The sequence below is a fragment of the Podarcis bocagei genome, assembly GCF_964188305.1.
Source record: "Podarcis bocagei genome assembly, chromosome: 7".
Taxonomy (NCBI): Eukaryota; Metazoa; Chordata; class Lepidosauria; order Squamata; family Lacertidae; genus Podarcis; species Podarcis bocagei.
The window spans coordinates 91674511-91692594 of record NC_138132.1 but is presented as its reverse complement, the minus strand read 5'-3'; the positions used below and the strand labels follow the sequence as shown (position 1 = coordinate 91692594).

General features: G+C 44.2%; 1 protein-coding gene across 2 annotated transcripts in view; it reads right to left on the bottom strand.

Moving 5' to 3' along the window:
• The window catches only part of CNNM3 (cyclin and CBS domain divalent metal cation transport mediator 3), a 33178-nt gene that overhangs the window by 3514 nt on the left and 11580 nt on the right, over positions 1–18084 (bottom strand). The window contains exons 4-8 of one of the 2 annotated variants that reach the window (XR_014009896.1): positions 16765–16934; positions 5287–5383; positions 4513–4628; positions 3801–3936; positions 1485–1587 (exon numbers count right to left, since the gene is read on the bottom strand). Coding sequence is in view for 1 of the 2 variants with exons in the window: in XM_081200945.1 (XP_081057071.1) it covers positions 3801–3936; positions 4513–4628; positions 5287–5383; positions 16765–16934 (519 nt within the window). In the remaining variant the exon portion in view is untranslated. The remainder of the gene's footprint in view (positions 1–1484; positions 1588–3800; positions 3937–4512; positions 4629–5286; positions 5384–16764; positions 16935–18084) is intronic. The other variant, XM_081200945.1, reaches the window with a different exon arrangement.

Here is an 18084-nt window from a genome sequence, read left to right as displayed (position 1 = left end):
TTGAACGAATGGAGAGGTGTGTGCAGAAAGCAGCCACTTGCAGAAAGGTCAGCTCCACAGCGGTCGCTCTGCTCACCTTTGCCTCTGGCTCAAGGTGGCGTGCTTTCCATCCTCATAGCAAGCAACAGCCCTGCGAGGGAGGTGAGGCACTGAGAGGAAGCCCAAGGCTACCCTGTACGCTTCATGGCTGAGCTGAGATGTGAACCTGGGTCTTGGCAGTCTGAAATGCCAACCACTTTGCCACCCTGGTTCTTTCAAGCACACCGCTGCCTTCAAGGAGAAGCAACCAGGGTTCAAATTCCCACTCAGCCATAAGCGGCCTTGGGCCAGTCACTCTGCCTCTCAGCGTAATCCACCTCACAGGGTTGTCGTGGGAATTAAATGAGGAAGGTGGGGGAGGGAGGGAAGAACCATGTACACACCACCTTGACCTCCTTGGGAGAGAAAGGTGCAAGAAATAAATAAATAACAAATAAGTTGATATTCTGGGAAGCTGAACATCTTGTCCAGTGCCAATTTCTCTGCTCCCACGAAATTGGAACACACACACACACAACCCCGCAAATATGGTTGTGCATGGTGGGGGGTAGGATAATACAGTCAGCCAGTTCACCAAGTGCTTGCATAACACAGTGTGGCAAATACCCACTTGATAAACTACCACCTGTACTCTTGCCGTGTGAAGAGAGGAGACATGCTTTAGCCCTGGGAATGAGACAGATTCTCTCCCTCAAGTCTCACGGAAGGGAGGAGGAAAGCAGGCTAGCATGGAATCAGAACAGTGAAATCCAACCCCGCCCCCCCCCAGGGATCTCCCCTGCCCTCTTGCAAGGTGGGCCCACCCTTTCCTCCCCTGCACAGAAGAGCCACATCGGGTTAAGGTGGGAAAGGCAGGATTGGGGGGGGGGGCAATTAGCGATCCAACAGACAAAGGTCTGGTTTGCTGATGCTACAAAAATTAGATGGTAGAAAGAACTGTTCCACTTTAGGGTGCAGCCAGGAGGGTCGGTGCTGCCCTCGTTAAACAACAAACACAAACCCCCGCAAGCAGAAAACCTGCAGAAGAGAAGTAAGGGAAGCATGCAAATTGGCGTCTCCCACTTGCAGTCTGACATGATACAATCATTCTACTACTTCTGAGTAGACCCAACCTAAGATGGGTGCTCTTAATGACCCATCCATCAGGCCAGGGGTTGATTAGTTGAGCCTTTCCCCCTGGCAGCTCCCTCCTGATGAGATGCAGATTCCGTGGGGAAGGAGGGGAGGAGTGACTGGGGTCTGCTTGTCCTACAGCAATCACACAACTGGGAGACTAAACAAGGACTAGGCAGCCTGTGGCCCTCCAGGTGTTGCTGACCATGAGCCATGCAGGTGGGGCTGAAGGCCAATAACCCCCAGAGGGCCTGCTGCTGCCCCTTCCCCTGGGTCCAGAGGGCACTGCAAGGAGGGGAAATGCAGGAAGGGAACCAACTGGATATATTTACCTTGTGGTTTTCAAACAAAAAAGGCACTCCAGACTATGGCAGAGAGGCCTGTATTAAATGCAGTTCTCAATTGTGCCAAAGAAAGAGAGATTGAGCGGGAAGGCTGGAGGGAGAAAGGAAGAAAGAAAGAGAAGAGGAGAGATGGCAGTGTTTAGCTCCTGGAAGGACAGTGCAGAAGAAAACGCGTGGAAAGGAAAGACATACAGCTTTGCTGGGTAAGGAGCCCCACTGACAATGCCCCTGTGCTCCTGCATCCAGACCAAGTGCCGCCTCCTCACCTTCAAAACTCTCACCTTCACTGCCTCCCCCACCTGCCTGTCTCTGAGCTCTTATGTCCCCAGGTGACAGATACAGCCCTGCCTGCGACTGTCATGACTTTCTGTGTCTCAGGCGCATTGTCATGCCTGGGACTGCCTCCCAGAAAATCAAGCCTCCTCTCCCTTCCTTCTTTCAAACCCCTCCCTTGAAACCCCACCTCCCTTTTTCATGAAGCCTTTGGTAAACACCCCTGATCCCCATGCCCTTTGGCAGCCTTCGCCAACCAGGTGCCCCCTGCCAGATGTTTTAGGCCAGCGGTGCAATGAATGCATTCAAGTGTGTCCACATTAAGCATTCATACTGAGCCTTAATTGCATTTTTATTGCTTCTTTTTATTTATTTTATTTTTATTTTATCACATAACAATTTGAAGTCTACGGAAAGACAATAAAATACAATATAATAAATAAAAGAAGCCATAAAAATGCAATCATATAGCACATTACAATTGCTGCAGCGGATAGAGAGAAGTGTGCACCCCTCTCTCATAACACGAGAATTCACAGACATCCCATGAAGCTGACTGTTGGAAGGTTCAGGACAGGTAAACAAAGTCCTTCTTTCTATGGAACGTGCTCCCAGAGGAGGCCAAGGTTCCCAAGGGCTCTGCTCGGCTTCTGCGGTCGAAGGCAGTCATGTTTCTGAGCCCGGCTGCTGGAGGCGACAGGAGGGGAGGTGCTCTTCTGCCGAGGCTCTGCTGCTGGGTCTCCCTTGGGGGCAACTGCTTGGCCGCTGTGCGAACAGAATTCTCGACTAGATTGGCCACTGGCCTGAGCAAGCAGGATCTTCTTAGGTTTTCAGAACAGGCAGAAAAATAATTTAGAGGTCTGCCAAGACCCTCAGTAATTTCCAAGTGGTCAATCTGGGGGGTGGGGTGGGGAACCCCTCTTTTGGACTACAACTGCCATCAGCCGGAGCCAGTGCTCAAGTCCGTGGAAGGAAAAAATGAATGAAGCCTAAGGAGAGTTGTGCTAGAGAAGATCAGGGGTCATCCACAGATATGCCCTGCAGGTGTTGCTGAACTCCAACTGGCTGGTGGTGAGGGGCGATGGGAGCTGCAGTCCAGAGACACCTGGAGGGCCCCACGTTGGCTGCCTCTGGTCTACCTAGTCCAGCATCCCACAGCCTCTAAAAATCTACAAGCAGGACATGAAGACAAAGGCCTACTAAAGCTCCTCAGCAGGGATTGCTCCGTTGTGTCATTCCTTGGCGCACGGAGCTCCTACCTAGCCACCGGGCCATGGCGAGACCAATCCTCCACAAAATGGTCTAAGCCACATCTAAAGTCATTTAAGCCAGCAGCCACCACCAAATCTTTTGGCAGAAGTTGGAGAGACAATTGGTTGCCACTTCATTTCTGGGCACAATTTAAGGTGCTCATACTAGTGTTTAAAGCCCCAAACGACTTTTGCCACCTTCCTCCCTGCCAATTTTCTCAGACAGATGTAAGATCAGCAGAGGGCCCCCCCCCCCCCAGTCGTTCCACCTTCTTCAGAAGTTTGGGAGGTGGTGGCCTGAGGGAGGACAATCTCTGTGGCAGCCCCACGTTGTGGAATTCCCTCCCCACAGAGCTGTGCCTGGCACCTTCACTGTCCTGCTTTCAGGGAATGCTGAAGACAAAGCTCTTTACCTTGGCATTTGGCACCTGAGGTATATATAGTTAGGAACCACCTTATTTCTGTGGTTGTAATTTGCTTTACGTGCTTTTGATACTGAATTTTAAATTGCAACCTGCCCTCGGAATTGAGGATGAAGGGTGCATAATAAACTGACTAGACAATAATGATAACTCTGTGCACATACACCAACCGATTTTCCTGACGCGCTCCTCTTCCCTGGTGTTGCATCTGCAGTGCCTGTAGGAATCCTGCCCCATCTCCACCCAAGCAGGCAGCCATGGTCCAAACAGGAGGAGAAAATGGCAGGTCCCGGCACAGGTGGCATAAGGGAGCTGAGCCACAGCGCCACCTGGTGACCCACAACGGAACAAGCACATACCTGGCGTGGCATTTTTGTCATTCAGAAGCTTTGTCTGGCTGCTGGGGATGATTTTCAATTCAACGATGTCAGGTGACTGTGGGGAGTTCTGTATCCTCGAGGCCATGAGAGCATTGAGATATTGCAACCGGGTAACCTGTGGAAAAGAAGCCACAGGTCAGTGAGAGATGATCTGCACCTCACAGCCACCATCAGCTCGGTTTGTTCTGTGTTCGCCAAGGGTCCCTGGCTAAGAGCAAAGAGGGGAAAGTGCCATCACACTCAGATCCTCCTTGCGGACCTCCCAGATGAGCCTTTGGGGTTTCTAACTGGTTATGCAATCAATTAAAGGTGCGACCCTAGTGATCTGTGATCACCAGAGAATTTTGCCAAAGTCTTGCCTGTACATCTTGCCTAGCTGAATGCGGCCCCCTAGGAGCTCAATATACCTCATATTTTTGTCACTTTCCTGAGATTGCAAAAGCAGGGAGATGATCCAGTCCCCAGCAGGGCATCATATATGCTGTGGATCAGCACACGACTGGATGGAGGCCTAAGATTGCAATTTGGTCAAAAGAAGGAACTTACTCAAGCAGGTGAGCCCAAGTCACACACTATGGAGAAATGCTACAGATTTCAAAGAGAAATCCTATTTGCTGAACTGATTTCAAAAGATCTTTGGCTGGTGGTCAACAGCCTACTTCTCCAGAGTCTTTCTTTTTATGGTGTTTACCTTGATGAACTGCAGATCAGTGAGTGCCCGGACAGTGTAGTCAGGACAGTAAGTGGTGGTCTCTGTGCATTCAAGCTCCTGATTCATCCTGAGAGTGGACACTGGGGACTGATGAACTATTGAAGGAAAACACATCAGTGTTGCAAATGAGAGGCAGGGAGTTTAGGAATATGGCTTCTAACCCAGAACTCTGCAAGTCCCTCTCTCTTTGTTTCAAGTTCTCATGAATGCAGCCAAAACAACAACTATCTAAACCTATTATCTGTTCTTGTTAAATGCAGTTCTGTAGCTTTTCCTGAATGCTCCCCTTCCTCTGCTGTTGTATGTTTAAAAAAGCCAACAATAAATGCCGATGGACAACCAAGTGACTCAGCAGCTGAAGAAGTCTGTGGATGCCTCTCTTGAGGCTTAGGCTGCAGAGGAGGGAGCTAAAGGGCTTGCAGGGGTCCAATCTGTGGGCAGAGCCAACACTGCCGGTCCTTCAAGGCTGTGCTCGGTTCAAAATACAGGAGCATAAGAAACAGCCCAGTACCAAGTCAGAACCATCTAACACAGTGTGGTCTAATCACCAGCAGCGGCTCTCCAGGGTTTCAACACAGGGACACTCCCAGGGATTGAACCTGGGACCTTCTGCATGCAAAGCAGATGCTCTACCGCTGAGCTACAGCCCTGGCCCTTTAAAAAAGTAGCCAGCAGCTCAAGCTCTGGTGCAAATCTCTCATCCTGAAAGGGCTCTCAGTGGTGGGGAGAGGTGGGAAGAAACGTGCGACTCACCTGAAGAAGGAGCTGTCAGGGCAGAGACACCGTAATACGTGAAGGCTCCGTTCTCAAACTTCAGTCCCTCCTTCCCAATCTCGACTTCAACCCTGCCCTGGGAAGGAGAAGACAAAGCAATGCAAGGCAAGGTGAGAGGGAGGGAGGGAGGGAGCAATGCAGAGAGAGGAGAAAGCAAGTTGAGATTTGACCTTGTTGAATCTTAGATCCTGATCCCATATTCTTGTAGCTCACTCAGCACAAGTTGGTTTGGTTTTTATTGCGTAAACCAACCCTTTTTTTAGTTTAAGACAGTCCCTGCTTTTACTTTAGTATTACCACTCTTGAGTTGCAAAAAACAAAGTTTTAATATGTTATGCATTAAAAAGAGAAAAGTAACAAACTAAGCACCTTTTACCCAACCTAAAGGCATAGTTCAGATCTAAATAACAATAGCAAAATTCATATAAGCCCTGAAGAGGAGAGTCTGAATGTTACTGATGTCAGTATAAAGGAAGACGTTAACACAACAGTATCTTACAGAATATGGCAGGTACAGTTTCCCCTGGAGGGTTCATGTGCTGGATAAATGGCCACTAATCCGCCATGGAAGTTTCTCGGGGGGGGGGGGGGCGTTTGTACTGGACAGCTTCTGCTAACCTGATGCCCTCCAGACCCCTGCAAGCACAGGCATACTAACTGGGGCTGATCCGAGTGGAGGTCCAAAAACACTAATTTTTGTATCCAACCAAGTTCTACTCAGAGTAGACCTAATGAAATTAATGCACTTAAGTTAGCTGTGTGTATTAATTTCCGTGGGTCTCTTCTGAGCATTAGATTGGATGGCCAGCGTTGAATACAGTTCTAGGCTGGCAAAGGTTACTGCAGGATTATGGTTTCCCTGATATGGCCCCTGTGGGCACCCCTTGACACACTCCCATTTTATTTTATTTGAGCAGTTTTTGGGAGGCCTGCGTTTTGTTTTGGGGTGTATAGAGGTGCTGGAGTGTGTTCTGAGCAACACCAGTTTTTCCTCTGTGAAATGGATATTCTGTGGTGCCCAGAACAAATTCTTAGGTTTCCAAATGTGCTCCTGTGTCCAAAAGGCTGGGGACCTCTAGTGGAAGGAAAGAATATACACAACCCAACTGAGATTAGAAACTGTTTCCAGAGGTACTTTAAACAATTATATATGCAAGGGCCACAGAAAGAAATGGACATAGACCGATTCTTGAAGACAAATGGATTACAGAAAATCTCTCAAGAAAGTAAATTAATGCTGAACTATAAAATATCTGAACAGGAAGTGGAAGGTGCCATTCAAAACATGCAATTGGGCAAATCTCCAGGACCGGATGGGCTGACTTCTAGATATTATAGATCCTTGAAAGAGTGGTTATTGAAACCTTTGAAGGAAGTCTGCAATGAAATTTTGGAGGGGAAAAGGGCACCAGAGTCGTGGAAAGAGGCGTACATTACACTTATACCGAAAACAGAGACTGAAAAGACTCAGCTTAAGAACTAACGCCCTATATCGTTACTTAACGTGGACTGCAAAATCTTTGTAGACATTTTGGCCAAGAGATTGAAAAAAGTTTTGATGGAAGAGATTCATAAAGACCAAGCGGGCTTTCTCCCGGGAAGACACTTGTCTGATAACTTGAGGAATATAATTGATATTTTGGAAAAACTAGAAGTGAATATAAACACTAAAGCAGTTCTGATATTTGTGGATGCGGAGAAAGCTTTTGACAATATCTCTTGGAGTTTCATGAAGAAGAACCTACAGGGGATGGGGGTAGGCCAAGGTTTTGAAAATGGTATTGGTGCAATATACTCTCAACAAAAGGCTAAATTAATTGTAAATAATGTGGTGACAGAAGATTTTAAGATAGAAAAAGGGACACGACAGGGATGCCCAATCTCCCCACTGCTTTTTATATCGGTCCTGGAGGTTCTGCTGAATATGATTAGAAGGGACCGGTTGGTTAAAGGTATACAGGTCGGAGCCAAACAGTACAAACTGAGAGCATTTGCAGATGACTTAGTATTGACATTACAGGAGCCAGAATCTAGCACTAAAAGGGTTTTAGAATTAATTCAAAAATTTGGTCAAGTAGCAGGATTTAAACTGAACAAGTTAAAAACTAAGGTTTTAGAGAAAAATTTAACACCGATTGAAAGAGAGAGGTTTCAGATTGAGACAGGTCTGACTGTGGTTAAGAAAGTGAAATACTTGGGGATTAATATGACAGCCAAAAATGGGAACTTATTTAAAGATAATTATGAAAAATGTTGGACGGAAGTGAAAAAAGATTTAGAAATTTGGTCAAATTTGAAGCTTCATTGTTGGGTCGTATTGCTGTGATAAAAAGGAATGCATTGCCTAGAATGTTGTTTTTGTTTCAGACATTGAAAATTGTGGACAAGATGGACAGTTTCAAGAAGTGGCAGAGAGATATCTCTAGATTTGTCTGGCAGGGCAAGAAGCCTAGAATAAAATTTAAGATATTAACTGATGCAAAGGAAAGAAGTGGATTTGCCCTGCCATACTTTAAACTTTATTATGAATCAGCAGCTTTTTGCTGGTTGAAAGAATGGCTACTCCTTGAAAATACAGACATTTTGGATTTAGAAGATTTTAACAACGTATTTGGATGGCATGCATATTTATGGTATGATAAGGTCAAAGCACATAAAGCATTTAAAAATCATATTGTCAGGAAAGCATTGTTTAATGTCTGGATAAGATATAATGACCTACTTGAAAATAAAACCCCAAGGTGGTTGTCACCGATGGAAGCAAAGGCTCAGAAAAAGCTCAATATGGAGGCCAAATGGCCGAAATATTGGGAAATTTTGGAACAAGGAGGAGACAATTTGAGGAGACTTCCGGTCAGCGCCAGCGTTAATGGCGGTCCTCTTTCCGAGCTCCGGAGGAGGACTGCTCTGCGAGTTCGGGTCTGACCCGCTACGGCAAGCGGGGGACCCCTAAAATCACAGGTGCAGAAGCCTGTGAACAAGGAGACTCGGTGGGCACCAAAAGCGCCCCCCCTTACTGCAGAGCCTTTTTAAAGGCTCTGGAACGGCATCGGGAGAGCGCGGTGCTGAGAGTCGCTACCCAGCCCGCAGAGTGAAGCCGCGTCGCCATTGACGGAGAGCGCTGATTCCTTCCTACAAATCTGGACTGAATAAACCTGTGAGTAAGATTGAACGCTAATTTGGAACCTTTTAAAGGAAAATTCGGCTGAAAACGGGGATGGTAAAAATTAAGGAAGTCTGCCTCCCCTGACTGCATGACAGCTAAAGCAACGGAACTTTAAAGCTGCACCCGTATGTGACTTTTTTATTTGACAACTTAAACCTGACATTGAACTTAGATCTCCCCTCTAGCAAGCAGGGCAGAGGGGAGGGAAAAAGGAACATTAAGAACTGCACGATCTATTTAAAAAGGGAAAACTCTTCTGCTGCCTCACTGCCCTGAAGCGGACTGCCAAATAAGGCATTAAAGCACGGAATTGTTTTTAACTCCTGGGAAAGTTACATAGTTGAAGTCTTCTCTGTTACAAAGTTTTTTGACTCTGTTGTTACAGTTTATTGGAGTATGTTTAAATTGTATCTACTGGGAAAGGTGCTGTAAAAGACTTTTACAAGCCTCCTGATACCTTTGTCTTTAACTTCTTTGTCTCCGTATTCGGACATTTTGGTTTGCTCCCTCTAGAGGGCTAAAGTAACGGCTGTAACAGCTCAGGACAGTGGAATTTTCCATCAGAGGACTATTCCCTTGGGAACGACCTTGGGACATGAGTGGCTCAGCAGAAGAGATAACCACAAGAGCTAAGGCAAAGCAACAACAACAACAGCAACAGCAACAAAAGAAAAGAGGCTCAATCACTGGCGCAACTCCTTTAGGAGCAACAGGACAAGAAAAAGTGACAGCTGCTTCCATGGAGTCAGTGACACAAGCGCTTCTCAAGATAAATCAGTCTTTGGAGAACTTGACAAAGCAGAGTACAGAAAATACACAGAAATTAACAGAGTTAACAGCAAGATTGGATTTGAACACAGAATCCATAAATAAGCTGGTCCAAGAAAATTCCGCAACACGTAAGATTGCAGAGGAAGCCAGAGCTATTGCTGGAGAGACTCAACAGAATTTAGAACCGATTGCTAAAAAAGTTTATGAGCATGATACAACTCTGGCTTTGTGGGATTTACAGAGAAAGGAAAGAAATCTGAAATTAAGACTGATTCCCGAGAGCGAAGGAGATAACCTAGTGGAGTTTCTGACACGAGAGTTTGCTGATTTCTGGGAAGACCTGGAGGATGAAGAAATAAAAATAACAACAGCATTCAGACTGGGCAGAAGACAGAACAGAAAGACCCCGAGGGACTTTCCCGAGGGACTGCTTGATTACCCTTAGATCGAAGGAAGAAAGGGACAAAATATTAAAATTACATTACGGAAGGGCCTTGCAAATTGAAAATTCACCTATACAGATTTTTAAAGATATTCCTAAACATATCTTGGAGCTGAGAGCCTTCTATAAGGACTTGGTTTATCTGTTGAAGAAGAACACCATCCCGCTCAGGTGGGAGTACCCACAAGGACTGTCTTTTGACTATAAGGGAAAGAAGGTGAAAATAAAGACAATACAAGACAAAGAAAGATTCCTGGAAAGAAATCAAGAGGACTTACAGAAGGGAACTGTGGATCCAATTGCAGAACAAAGGAGAGCACTAGACATTCTTAACCTATCGTACGGACTTGACCCAGCACCATCAGAGGAAGAGCAACAACTTGGAGCGGTTGGAGGAGTAACAGAAAAATAACAAGATGGCCCTGCAATTCCTTAGTTGGAATTGTAATGGGCTGAACATGCCTTTGAAGAGACGCCAAGTATTTCACATTTTGAAAAGGGAACAATTGGACTTGATTTGCTTACAAGAAACTCATATAACCAGAGTACACAGGAAACTACTTATAAATAAAAGATTAGGACAAGAATTTATCTCATCGGATAAAGTTAAGAAAAGAGGAGTCGTGATTTATGTAAAAGAAAAATGGGCCCCAAAAATGATGTTTAAAGATGAACAAGGAAGATACCTGGCAGTGGAAATACAAGTGCAAGGAGAAAAATATCTAATAGTTGGAATTTACGCACCAAATGAAGGCAAAGCGGAATTTTTCAAGAAACTCCATGAAACTTTGATGGACTATTTGGATTATAATATGATAATCATGGGAGACATGAATGGCGTAGTTTCTACAAATATGGACAAAGCACAAAGACTGACAATCTCCAAGGAAGGGAGACTTCCGAAAACCTTTTTTTGAGATGACAGAAAATATGGACCTAATAGACATATGGAGAACAAGGAACCCTCTGGAGAGAGAGGGAACCTTTTTCTCCCAAACAATGATGACCTGGACCAGAATCGACCAAATTTCGATTACTAGTGGGATGGCTCCAAAGATCAAGAAAATAGAAATCTGCCCAAAAACCTGCTCCGACCATAACGCCTTGAAGATGGAAATGAAACTTACAACAACTGGTCAATTCAGATGGAGGATGAACGACACCCTGTTTAGAGATAAAGAGATTCACATGAAGGCCCAAAAAACTTTAAAGGACTATTTTGAAATAAACCTAAAGGCCGATGTGGAAAAAAGAGTGATATGGGACGCAAGTAAAGCTGTGATGCGAGGATTTCTGATTCAACAAAATTCAATCAAGAAGAGAAAGCAGAATGAGAAGAAGGAAAAGATTTTGGAAAAGATAAGAGAAGGAGAGAAAAAATTAAGATCAAAACCGAAGTCCCAGGAGATTTTGAGAGAGATCAAGTTATATCAAACACAATATATGGAATTGATGAATCAGGAGATTGAATGGAAGATAAAGCAAATGAAACAAAAGACATTTGAATCGGCAGATAAATGTGGCAAACTTCTGGCATGGCAATTGAAGAAAAGGCAGAAACTAAATACAGTTACAAGCCTAGAAGTGGATGGAAAGAATATATCTAAGCCCAATGAGATTAGAAACTGCTTTTTGAGTTATTTCAAAAAACTTTATTCTGAAGGACCACAAAACGAAGAGGATATAGATAAATTCCTTAATAAACATGGATTACAGAAAATCTCTCATCAAAGCAAGGTGGACTTAAACCAGAGAATAACTGAACAAGAGATAGAGGGTGCCATTCAAGACATGCAATTGGGCAAATCTCCAGGGCCAGATGGACTGACTTCCAGATATTATAAATCTTTGAAGGAGTGGTTGGTTTATCCGTTAAAGGAAGTCTGCAACGAGATTTTAGAGGGGAAAAAGGCACCGGAATCGTGGAAAGAAGCGTATATTTCACTCATACCAAAGACAGAGACTGAAAAGACTCAACTCAAGAACTACCGCCCAATATCACTACTTAATGTGGATTACAAAATCTTTGCAGACATTTTGGCAAAAAGATTTAAAAGAGTGTTGATGGAGAAGATTCATAAGGACCAAGCAGGCTTTCTCCCAAAAAGGCACCTATCAGGCAATGTAAGGAATATAATAGACATTTTAGAATTGCTAGAGGTGAAAATAAACACTAAAGCAGTGCTGATCTTTGTGGACGCGGAGAAAGCCTTTGACAACATTTCTTGGAGTTTTATGAAAAAGAATCTTCATGGGATGGGGGTAGGCCAAGGATTTGAGAATGGTATGGGTGCGATATATTCTGAACAAAAAGCCAAGTTGATTGTAAATAATGTGATAACTGAGGAACTTAAAATAGAAAAAGGAACACGACAGGGATGCCCAATTTCCCCATTGCTTTTTATTTCTGTCCTGGAGGTGTTGCTGAATATGATTAGAAACGACCAGCAGGTTAAAGGCGTACAGGTCGGAGTTAAACATTATAAGTTAAGGGCATTTGCAGATGACTTAGTATTGACCCTACAAGAGCCAAACACTAGTACGAAAAGGGTGTTGGAGATAATTCAACAATTTGGCCAGGTAGCTGGATTCAAACTGAACAAACAAAAAACGAAAGTTTTAGAAAAAAATTTAACAGTCATGGAGAAGGAGAAATTTCAAGAAGAGACAGGTTTGACAGTGGTTAAGAAGGTGAAATACTTAGGGGTTTATTTGACATCTAAAAATTTGAATTTGTATAAGGACAACTATGAAAAATGTTGGTTGGAAATTAAAAAAGATCTAGAAATATGGTCAAATTTGAAACTGTCAATGTTAGGCCGAATTGCAGTTATTAAGACGAATGTATTGCCTAGAATGTTATTTTTGTTTCAAACCTTACAGATTCTTGACAAGATGGACTGTTTCAAGAGGTGGCAGAAAGATATTTCGAAATTTGTCTGGCAGGGCAAAAAGCCCAGAATTAAATTTAAGATATTGACAGATGCCAAAGAAAGAGGGGGGTTTGCCCTGCCGGATCTAAAATTGTACTATGAAGCAGCTGCGTTTTGCTGGCTGAAAGACTGGATGCTCCTCGAGAACACAGACATGTTGGATTTGGAAGGGTTTAATAATGCATTTGGTTGGCATGCATATTTATGGTATGACAAAATCAAGGTGCATAGGGCCTTCAAAAACCATATTGTCAGAAAAGCATTGTTTAATGTTTGGATAAGATACAAAGATTTGTTGGAAAACAAAACCCCTAGATGGTTGTCACCCTTGGAGGCTAAGGCATTGAAGAAACTCAATATGGAGGCCAGATGGCCAAAGTATTGGGAAATTCTGGAACAGGATGGAGATAAATTGAAATTACAGAGTCATGAGAAACTGAAACCTAAATTACAAGACTGGCTTCAATATTTTCAAATAATGGAGGTTTTTAAACAGGACAGGAAAATTGGCTTTCAGGTGGAAAAGTCAAAATTAGAGACTGAACTGCTAGAACCCAATACTAAGAATTTGTCAAGAATGTATAATTTGCTGCTGAAATGGAACACACAAGATGAAACAGTTAAATCGGTTATGATTAAGTGGGCACAGGATGTTGGGCATAATATTATGTTTGCTGACTGGGAATGGTTGTGGAACACCGGTATTAAATTCACGGCATGTAATGCCTTAAAGGAAAACATTATGAAAATGATCTACAGGTGGTACATGACCCCAGTCAAGCTAGCAAAAATTTATCATTTGCCTGATAATAAGTGTTGGAAATGTAAAGAAACTGAAGGTACTTTCTATCACCTGTGGTGGACGTGCCCAAAGATTAAGGCTTTCTGGGAAATGATATATAATGAAATGAAAAAGGTACTTAAATGCACTTTCCCCAAAAAACCAGAGGCCTTTCTCTTGGGCATCGTCAGCCAATTGGTGTTAAAGAAGGACAGAACTTTCTTTATGTATGCCACAACAGCAGCAAGAATACTCATCGCAAAGTATTGGAAGACACAAGATCTACCCACCCTGGAAGAATGGCAGATGAAAGTGATGGACTATATGACATTAGCTGAGATGACTGGCAGAATTCACGACCAGGGAAAGGAGACGGCGGAAGAAGATTGGAAGAAATTTAAAATTTACCTTAAGGACTACTATAAACTTGTTGAATGTTAGAATGTCGAGGTTTTGAGTAAGAAAGGGTTACAGCGATATAAGATTAGACTAAAGGAAAGATTAAGAGGACAGAGGACTGACAGAAATATTTAGAGTTGCTAAAAACTTTTGGACATTGGGATGCAGAAAGGGGAGGTATGGGGAAGTCTGAGAAACATGGTTCATGAAAAGAAGGTTATGAAACTATACATGTGTGTATGTCTTTTTATATGTCTGTATTGTTTTAAAAAAATTGTAAAATCAATAAAAAATTTATTAAAAAAAAGGAGACAATTTGAAATTGCAGGTACCACTGTATGTTACAGCACAGAAACAGAACCAGCCCCACCACAGCCTCAGGAAGATTTGCCAGCGCCCCAGAAACAGCAGCAGCATCTCAGTCTATCCAAAGGCCGGGGGGGGGGAGGGTGAAAAGGAGTCAGCCCAGGGAGAGCATCCCACTGATAGGGACCCAGAGCTATTTGGTACCATTTGTTCGGGCTAATAGCTAAGTCCTGGATGCCTTGGCAGAAAAGTGATGGAGATGTCCAGCAATACCCTGTGACCTTCCAATGAAGGGCAGTATACAAATAAATAAATGATGATGATGGAGGATGGCGGGGGCTGTCGGGAAGCCCAGGTATAAATCCTCTCTCCTGTGAGGCAGCGGTGAATCGTGCAGTGCTGAGGCTCATTGCAATGGCCCTGTGGAGAGTCTACTCCGACGATGGAAGATCCCTGCCAGAGCAGACCAAAGACCCATCTAGTCCATCCTTCTCTTCTCAGAGAGGTCGACCTCTGGGCAGAAGCCAGACACGAGAGCAACTGCGCTCCCTTGTGCTCCCCAGCTAGCGGTATGCAGAAGCCTTCCGTTTCCAGGGCGAGAGGCGGCACATAGCTGTCATCTAGCAGCAGCCGTGGCTAGCCTTATCCTCCAAGAGTTTGCCCCAAAGTGCAAGCCCCTCTGTTGGTCCATATAGACACATGCACTGCACCCACAGAGCACAATTAGGACCAGCTGAGAGTCACAGAAAAAATTATTTTGCAAAACATATAAGCTTTAACAAAAGCTCTCCTGTCAGCTGCAGTGAAACCTTTAGATTTCATTAGAAACGCAAAGAAGTGGAACCATGAAAATGGTTAGTTGGAAGCAGGGAACAAAATAAAGGGTTCTGCCTCTGCTGGATGTTCTGCTCATTCTCCAATTTCCTTTATGCTAATCAATCACAAGCAACTGCTACCACCTCATTCCTTGCAAGTGCAAGGCGACTCTGTCAATAAGTCTGGCAGGTCACCTCATGGCTTCTGCACAGAAAAAGAGTCGAGGACCTGAGTTTGTCCTCCGCTAGACTTCACTGCCGCTCTCCTGGGATGCTCACTGGGCAGCACGGGGGCTATTCACTCTCTCTTAGCCTAACCTACCTCACAGGGTTGTTGTGAGGGGAAAACTTGGGCTGGGGAGATCCATGTGTTCCACCTTGGTCTCCTTAGGGGAGGCGGGGTAAAAGGATAGAGAATGCAAACAATATATTAAAAAATCACATGCCATTAGTATTTGTAAACAAAGTTGTATGGCAGTAGTATCTGAAATGGTAGGTTGTAGACCAAGATGTTGCCACAGTGCTCCTGTGCATGAATTTCATCTTTACAACAGCCATGTGAGGTAGGCTATGCTGGAGAAAAGAGGGAAGGACTGACCCAAGGTCACCTGTGGATTCACAGTGGATCCAGGGGTTGAACCAAGGCACCTCTAACTCTACTCTAAATAACTCTAAATAAAATTTATTATTGGGTAGCCAACTGTTCTTATTTTGATTTTAATCCGATTTCAAGCTGTATTTCAGTCGATTGCTGAATTTTATGTCTTAGTATATTGTATATTTTGATGTTAGCTGCCCTGAGCCCGGTTCTGGCTGGGGAGGCTGGGATATAAATTATTATTATTATTATTATTATTATTATTATTATTATTATTACCCCAATGCTGCACGCCAGGCTGACTCGAAGGGTAAAGCTTTCCCTTCCCCCCGACTTCATTGCATGCTCTACCTGCATTATTTCTGCCTGTCTCACAGCTGAACAGGCAGAGAGGTGCAGTGATTAGAATGCTGGACCAGGGCTGGGGTGATCTGGGTTAAAATCCTTGTGCAGCCATGAAATTTAATGGGTGACCTTGGGCCAGCTGCTTTGCCTAATCCACCAAGCAAAGTACAGTGGTGCCCCGCAAGATGAATGCCTCGCAAGACGAAAAACTTGCTAGACGAAAGGGTTTTTTGGTTTTGCGTTGCTTCGCTAGACGAATTTCCCTATGGGCTTGCTTCGCAAGACGAAAACGTCTTGCACTTTTTTTTTAAAGCCGCTTGAAGAGGCGCAGTTGCGACGGACCGTGCTTCGCAAGACGAAAAGCATTGCAAGACGAAAAGACTCACGGAACGAATTCTTTTCGTCTTGCGAGGCACCACTGTAGTTGTGAAAATAAAAATGGGAGGAGAGGCAAGAACCATGAGCTCTTAGGAGGAAGGAGGGGATAAAACCTCTCTCTCTCTCTCCCTCTCCCCCCCCCCCACTCTCTCTCTAGATATATACCTTGGTGGTACCTAGTGGTACCTTGGTTCCCGAAGGGCTTGGCTCCTGTACAAATCGGCTCCTGAACACTGCAAACCTGGAAGCAAGTGTTCTGGTTTGCAAACGTTTTTTGGGAGCCAAACGTCCAATGTGGCTTCCAATTGAGTGCAGCCAATCGGAAGCCGAGCCTTGGTTTTCAAATGGTTCCAGAAGTCGAACAGATTCCCAGAACGGATTAAGTTCGACAACCAAGGTACCACTGTATAGTGTTCTTTTTATATATAACCCTACATTTGAGGATTGTGTGAAATAGGGCCAGTGAGGGGTATTGTAAGGGCCAGATGGGGACTTTGGGGGCCACATGTTTGAAGTGTGGTACCTGCAGGATTAGGATGAAGTAATTGACTGGCTGGTTGCGCTGGTACAGGTAATGCTCAGCAGCCAGGCGGTTGCTGTCATCAAACTTGACGTCCTGGTTGACACTGGGGTGTTTCAGCAGCTGCAGCAGGACCTTCTCAGAGATTCGGGCTGGGCTGAAGAGATCCACCTCTGCAGGGAAGCGTGTGGAGGAGACAGAAAAGGTAGCATCAGCCAGTTCAGACTTAAGAAATTTAGAAATCAAACAACAGTAAAAATAGGCAGAAAGAATAAAAGGAGAAACTTCACATTTAGGATTCAACATCAACAAAACAAAGAACAAACTGCTTTACAAAAGACCCAGCATAGCAAACAGTCATCTCATTAAATGCCTGAGAAAATAAAATTTTAACCTGGTGCCTTAAAGGTTAGAAGAATACAGAGCAGTCAAGTGTGTCTGGGGAGGTGCTGCCACCAAAAAGGCCCTATTCACTCACAGCAGCCCAATGGAGGTGGCGATGTGAGGCCACACGGCCTCTGCTTTCTCCCCAAGTTGGGAGGAGAACAGGTGTCATACATGGCTCTTCCTCTCTTCCATTTTATCTTCACAACAACCCTGTAAGGCAGGTTAGGCTGAGAGACAATGACCCACTCAGCTTCATGGCTATGCAGGGGATTTGAACCCTAGTCTGACACTCTAACCACACTGGCTCTCATTCAGAACATTAGCTAGAACTTCCTTCATTCATGAACACTGGCCACGGCAGCTGGGGCTGATGAAAGTTGTAGTCCAACAACTAGCACTGCCCCTTGGTGGAATATGTTTAAATTTCAGCATGGCCTTGAAATGTATCAGCTTGAGGAAGAGACCCTTCAGTCTCCGGCTCTCGTCAGACAAAAGAGACGGTTAAATGAAGGATACAGCAATATAGTGTGTGGTCTTGCATCTGCAGAGGGGCTTTCGTTGCTGTGCTGTCCTTAGGGAGCCTGAAAAGCAAATCTCTCTCTTAGCTGCTGAAAGGGATGCTCAACAACTTCTGTATTTGCAAATTCCCATACGGCATACAGGGCGTGTGATTTTAGGGGGTGAAACTTAATTTCTTCAGTGAGAGGTCTTAAAAATATGTTTTTGGTTGTGAGGAATTCAAATCTGTTATTTTTGTGAATGGACAACATTTAGCTTGATAAGTTTACATCTAATGAAGAAGCACATAAACTGCTTTCCGAAAACCTTCTGAAAATGTCAGGCAATGGTAAATAATAACAATAATAATAATGAATAATCTGAATATATGCCATAACTGCAACTACTTGGCAATCATTTTTAATGATTTCTATGCAA